Below are 6,890 nucleotides of genomic sequence, written 5' to 3' on the forward strand. Positions count from 1 at the left end.
CCCACAAGGGTACCTCCCTTTAGCAGAAAAATCGAAAGCAATAGATAGAGACGTGTGGAGCCCTGAGTTCCATTCACAAAAATAGGCAACAATATGATCATAGTCGTTCATGACCTTTTAATCTCGTCCAAATCATTACCAAACTCAACCAAACCAAATCGAGTGTCTTATTCGATTAAGTAGTGCGTTCTTGTAAGCTTATTTGTTCAGAACTTTTTTCGGTATTTTATATTTTTTGTAACTTTTTTGTTTTATTTTTGCAATTTTTAGAATTAATTATTCGTCTTGACGAGAGGAATTTTGAAAAAATATATAAAAAAATGGACTGATATTGAAAAAAGTTTATATAAGACATACTTTAGACCAAAAAGACAGCTATTTGATTTTTTTTTTCTTTAGTGAACTTTTTTTTGCTTTTGGTGATATTTTTTTTTAACTTTTTAGACTCCTCTTGTCGTGACGGATGGTTAATCCAAAAAATATCAAGCAAATCTAACAAAAAAAAGAAAAAGAAAAAGACGAACAAAACACACAAAAAGAAAAAAAAAAATTTTACTAGAATGAGTTAATGATGCGGGATTGAGCTTATTTTCTGCATGATATAGGTTAAAATATCCGGACAAAGTGAGTGATGTTCACAGATCTGGACAAAGACGTGTCTAGAACCGCCCGATGCGATCGAGCCCCTCATTATATTTATCTGTCTACGTAGCATCCCTCCTGTGTATACTTTGAATTGATATTATTAGTTCATGACATCTTATCAAACAAGGCGATAAGAAGTCGTCATCTCCACCTTGTATTAATTGGAGATTGAAGTGGAAGTTCAGTAACAGGGATTTTGTTTGGTATAACAACAATGGAAAACTGAAATTCCACCATTCCTTTATTGATCCAAGTACCATAATAAGTTTTATACAAAGAGGACAATGACATAGGAATTTCACCAACCCCTCAAAACAACGACTGATTTCACATTTTTACATTCAAGCAGGCAGAGATATTCAACGCATCATGAAACCCTGGTGCCATCTTTTGCCAAAACGCGCGAGTTGGTGTCGAGAAGGTTTTCGAGTGACCTGCCGCGCCTGCTCCTGACTCTGCCTGCTTCTTTTAATAACTCGGCCAGCCTTCGCTTCTCGTCATCCACATCTGGATTTGCTGTTCCAAGCTTCTCCTCTCTCATTCCCACCACGTATTCCAAGATTCCAATCGCATCGCTTGACCTACGTTCATTGAAAGCTTTATAATCAGAATTTCACAAGATAGAAAAAGAACTTATATTAAGATAAATGGAAGAAATAAATACCTTCCCATTGCATCATAAGTTCCAGCAAGATTGCTGTAGACCCCTAGAGTTTCTGGGTGATACGGCCCATGTTCGCTCTCCAAAATACTCCTGGCTTCTTCAAACAAATCTGCAGCCTCTTTTATGGCACAAAGCTGCACACAGGCAAGACCCATTTGGTTCAGTGCAACACCAACGAGAGCAGATTTCTTCTCTCCAATTTCCCGAAACTTCGATATAGCATTCTTGAACGAGTCATAAGAATCTGAGTAACTCCCCGTCATATAGTAAAGTACCCCCATCTGGGCTTCAATTCCTGCAACTGTGTTTTGCCGACCTGGTGCATTTCCGTATACATCCAAAGCCTTATGGAGCAATTTGAGTGCCTCCTCCGGTTCATTCATAGATTCAAAAATAGCAGATACATCAATGAGACCGCTAGCAATCTCTTCCGAGGGGCTCCCAGGGACCGGCTTTCCATAAAGACGAAGTGCATTTTCACAGTAAGATTTGGATTCTCTAAATTTTCCAACCTTGTTGTACAAATCAGCCAAACGGACAAAGACTGAGGCAACGGAAAGATGGCTATCTCCTTTTGTTGATTTAAACATCGTGAGTGCCTTCTGATAAGCAAAAATAGCCTCATCATATCGCGCCAAAGACAAATAGGCATCGCCAATGCTGCAGTCAATGGAAGCCACTTCTGTTTCCTGCCCATTTGCAGCCATTGCCATGCTTGCTAAAATATAATGCTCAAGTGCAGCTTCATAATCTCCCTTTGACTCCAAAATAAGTCCCATAAGTCTCCTATCCGCAGCTTCCTGAGGGGAAGCTGGGGAGCCATTTTCTTTGTGGATTTCCAGAGCCAACTGACAAAGCTTTTCAGCCTCGTCGAATTGGAATGCTTGAACATGGGCTTCAGCCACATATCGACAAGTCTCAGCAAGTCGAGGGTCTTTTTCACCAAGGACTTGTCTTTGAATTTCCAAACCCCCACTGTAGCATAGTATTGAATTCTCAATCTGCCCTAGCATCGCATACGTATCTCCCAACTGCATGCACCCTGAAAATTTAGCAAGTGCATGGTTTGGGCCTTCATCGATCACTGGAATTTCAATTGAACGCTCAAGAACAGGAATCGCCTCGTTGTACTTGCCCAGGCTACAGTACAGTGTCGCAATGACATGCAAACACATGACTAGCTCTAAATTTGGTTTTTCATTTGCACAGCTGTCAAATGATTTCAATGCTTTAACAGCCAGTTTTAGAGCTTTCTGAGGGTTTTCACCTGATAAAATCAGATGCCTTGTTTGTTTAAGCAAATATGATCCAAGATATCGTGCCTCAAGAGAATGTCCATTACCATTTGGCACTTGGGGATTATTTGTGTCATTTTTCATGGACAAAATTGCATTGGGCTTTCTGGGAATCTTCCCATTCCTCTTGCTAGGAGGAGGTCTCTCGCGAAAAGATTTACCCTTTGGACTCAGTTTTGCGTTCGCTTCAGAGCCCAATGCCAAGATAGAGAACCTCTTAGGCTGAGAAAACTTCTTATTCTTGGTTCCATTTGGTGTCTTAGACAAATTCTCTGCTTCTTTATTTTCCACCACCACCTGTTTTGTTATTTCCACCACTCCAAAATCACCTCCAGCGTAAAATCGCAATTCAGAATCGATTCTCGACTCCTCACCGTAAGAGAGAAAGCTGCGCCTTGATGGGGATTGATCGGAGCTCAGCATCTCGTAGATATTGTGATACAAGTGGTCGATAGAGGTGTCGATACCTCCAACCATAGCTAGATCGATAGAGTCACTCTCGGGACTGCCAGTACTCAACGGACTTGTAGGAGACCCCTCTGTGAAAATTTCCTTGGAAGGAATGTAGGGTTCACTTGGTTCCTGTAACGAATTATCTCCATATGATCCATCCATGGCCAAATCAGGCATCTGAGGGAAAGGGAATATAGGAAATTAAAAATGACTCTGTACTTGCAAGTATAAAGATGGGAACGAAAAGCAACAAGATTCTTATCCACGAAATGATAATATGGAAGTTTGTACAACAAACATTGAATGGAAGATTACAAAACAATCCCGATGGCGATCTCCAAGACCCAAGTGATCTTGTGCCCAATCACGAGAGTATGCATGTTCAATCTTCATCGGCTTTCACATTAGGATTTGCGGAATCCAAACACGTAATCTAAGAATATGGATGCACAAGATCGATAGAGATACTGAAAGCAAAAACACAACAGAGCATGCACTAGATTTACGTGTTTCACTTGATGTGGGATACGTAATACGTTCCCTGACATTATTCAAGGATTTCAGTATGAGCTTATCAAGCTTCAAGTTCCACTACAATCAATACGCACCCAAAAGCAAAAATATGTACAAATGTTGCATTATCTCCTTCTTTCTATAACTCAGGATGCCCGGACTCTTGATCAAAAAAAAAAAAAAGGATGCCCGGACTAGGTGCGTGCTAATCCTGGTGGCCAATCCCATCGTCCCCTGCAAGGAACCCCGATTAAAACTGGGACAAAACTCTATACGGACTGACTCTACAAGTGTCGATAGCTTTTAACCTGAGATCTTGAAGAGAGCAAACGATATATTATCTTCTTGCGACCCTGCCCTGGTTGGAGTCCAGAGTAACCAAATAAATTCAAGACTAGAATTAAATTACGTGAGTGGCATGTTCATGAAAGAGATGAAAAGATAGTAATCAATAGAATTCTGTTCTTCAATTCATAAGTTTATTTCCTCTGGAAAATTTTCTTATTGCCAAATGCAACAGAGAAAAAGAAACAAACCACAAACATATTGAAATCATCGACTTTCGCGTTAACTTATCATAAGAAAAATACAAACTCCATCAATGAATGTAAAATACACGAAAGAACAGCACGTGGAAATTGAAATTTAAAAAAAGAAAAATTGAACATCAATAAATCCTTCATTTAACCGCACCTTAATCATCAATCCACCAAAAAGAGAGAAAACCCAGGTATTGTATTCACTGGGTTTTGTTCATACACGCAGGAGGAGAGAGATTAGGAGGTCTTGAAGGGGGGGGGGGGGGGGGGGGGGGGGGGGTTGGGGGAGAGAGAGAGAGAGAGAGAGAGAGATGACAAAATGGGTAATTGAGAATTTAAATCTGTGTATGTATGTATTTATGTATATATGAAGGAATATATTATACTATCTCGTGTTGGGGGTCGGGAGAGGTGGAATGTTGAAGCAAAGAGAACGAGAGCGACGTCTCTCCCACCGCCACAAACCACCGCCTGAGGCCGCGGAATAGGGCTTGGCTATTTTGTTGTTGGAGTAATTCTGCTGATGCGTTCATATTTCTGTTTTTGCCGTTCTGGGTATTGTTTGGCGCGTTTGACGGTTTTTTCATTGTACTCCTAAAAGACTACCAATTGCGTCCGTCGGTGATGGAGAGCGTCTAACAGCTCCACTAAGATTTCGCCACGTGGCAGACTCCGAACAAATTAATTCGGGCACAATTGCATTTGGGTCCGTTTGATGCACGTGGACCCATATACATCGGACGACTTCAAAAACAGTTGCGCCCGGAGTTGTATCGGATAGTTGTGTTCTTAAACTTTTTGATGAGTTTTTTTTCTCGGTTACGTGGCGGTTTGGGAATGGGTGATTTTGGTGTTTGGGATTAGCTTTGGATCGAGTTTGGTAGTTGATCATGCTTCCCTTCTCTCCAAGGCAAACAAACGACTTTTTAAATAATGGATCTGGAGTTCTGGACCTATGATTAGGACTATGTAGGTCCCTACGTTAAGACAAAAATAAGCATTGATTTCTTGGGATCATTTAACTTTCTATAGACATTAGGCTCGATTAATTATTCAAATTTAATTTTAAACTTTAAAAGAAGTTTAAAAAGTACGTTCAAACTTGACTCGTTTATTGGGATCATTTAACTTTCCATAGCCATTTAGGTTTGTTTGGCCATACCGATTAAGTATTCAAATTTAATTTAAAACTTTAAAGAAAGTTTATACCGGTTAAGTATTCAAATTTAATTTAAAACTTTAAAGAAAGTTTAAAAAGTACACGTTCAAACTTGACTTTATTGGGTACATTTAAAAAAAAAAAAAAACTTGACTTTATTGGGTAAGTCAATCCAGACAAATTTTCATCAATGGCAACCGGGGCAGAGCGGGATGGGTTTTGGCATATCTGACCCCGATCCGAAAATTATGGCCCAACCCCGACCCCGCCCGAGTTATTCGTGGGTGTCCCCGTTTTCGCTCCGTTCGGGGGTCAGGTTTACCTGCCCCGCCCCGTGAAAAATAAGAAAAAAAAATAAAACTAAAGGCAAAAAAGAAGAAAATGGTTATATATATATATATATATTATATATATATATATATATATATATATAATATATATATATCTTATTATAATGATGAAATATAAAAGAAAAAATAGGTTTTTTTTGAGAATAATGAGAAAAATAGTGGGGTATAAATATATATTTTTTAAGTGATAAAAATATTAGATTAAAAATATAATTTTATATGGAAAAATATTTTGGGGAGGCTTCAGGGCGGGGTAACATCAACCCCGAACCCGCCCCAGTACCCGAAAATTTGATAAAAACCCGTCCCGTTCGGGGCCGGGTAGGGGCAGGGCGGGGCGAATTGCCATCCCTAATTATGAACCTAAAAATTATATCATAGTTTGGGATATCGGCTACCGAGAATCGATCACCATGATGATCGCCGACAGTGTGCAAAGCATTTGGTGGGGCCCACTCTGGAGTCCTACACTAACGATTCTAGCCGTTCGTTAATTTTAAAAAACTTTAAGTAGTCTCACAATAGTTAGCTCGATTGGATAATTGTAATTGCTTCATCCAATTGTCTAGATTTTCATTCAGAATTCAAGATCCTATGTTTAGAATGGAAAACTAGACAATTGGTACTTACCCCCCCACCCACACCCCCCCCCCCCCCCCCCCCCCCCCCACCAAAAAAAAAAAACTAGACAATTGGATGAATCACTTAAAGTTATTCAATGGAGCTAATTTTCTACAAGGTTACTCGAAAAAATTATCGTAAAATTAACGAATGGCTTCAATCGTTTACGTGGAACCTCTAACTGGGCCCACAAGGCGGTCTATACACAATCCGTCCAAAGCCCATCGGTACCCTAAGTGTTACGGATTTTTTGTTGGGTTGACCCAAACCTTCCTAACCTTGACAAAATGTGGTATGGTTTAAGTAGGTCACTCTTCACAGGTACCACTGAATAATATACACCAACTACCAAAAACTTCAGTTGTGAAAAAAGAGGAAAAATAAAAAAAATATAATAGTAACTTCCACCCCCTAATTATTAGATAATCAGTCCCATCTTCAACAACACCACCAACAGTGAGATACATGATGGGCAAACGTCAACTTTGAATTGATGAAGGTATGTGATATAGTCAATGGCGGAGCTAGAATTAAGAATCTTAGAGAACGAGTTATAACGGAAAAAAATTTAAACATTAAACACCTCTCTATTCCTTATTCAACCAAAAAAAAAAAAAAACAACACAACTACGACCAATATCCATAGTCCAA

The 6,890-nt window shown here is 39.5% G+C and overlaps 1 protein-coding gene across 1 annotated transcript; it reads right to left on the reverse strand.

Annotated features, from left to right (window-relative positions):
• Window positions 1-862: 862 nt before the first annotated feature.
• LOC131304846 (protein KINESIN LIGHT CHAIN-RELATED 2-like) lies at window positions 863-4,665 on the reverse strand. The gene is made up of 3 exons (XM_058332281.1): window positions 4,264-4,665; window positions 1,310-3,234; window positions 863-1,226 (listed from the first exon to the last, which is right to left on the reverse strand). Exons 1-3 carry the CDS (start codon window positions 4,270-4,272, stop codon window positions 1,013-1,015), a joined length of 2,148 nt encoding a protein of 715 aa, XP_058188264.1. The 5' UTR covers window positions 4,273-4,665; the 3' UTR covers window positions 863-1,012.
• Between the last annotated feature and the right edge of the window lie 2,225 nt (window positions 4,666-6,890).

The sequence above is a fragment of the Rhododendron vialii genome, chromosome 10a (assembly GCF_030253575.1).
Source record: "Rhododendron vialii isolate Sample 1 chromosome 10a, ASM3025357v1".
NCBI classification, from domain to species: domain Eukaryota; kingdom Viridiplantae; phylum Streptophyta; class Magnoliopsida; order Ericales; family Ericaceae; genus Rhododendron; species Rhododendron vialii.

Coding starts and splice junctions, on each gene's coding strand:
- LOC131304846 (XM_058332281.1), bottom strand. Junction 1,227..1,309: donor ACTTATGATGCAATGGGAAG/GTATTTATTTCT, acceptor CAATGAACGTAG/GTCAAGCGATGCGATTGGAA.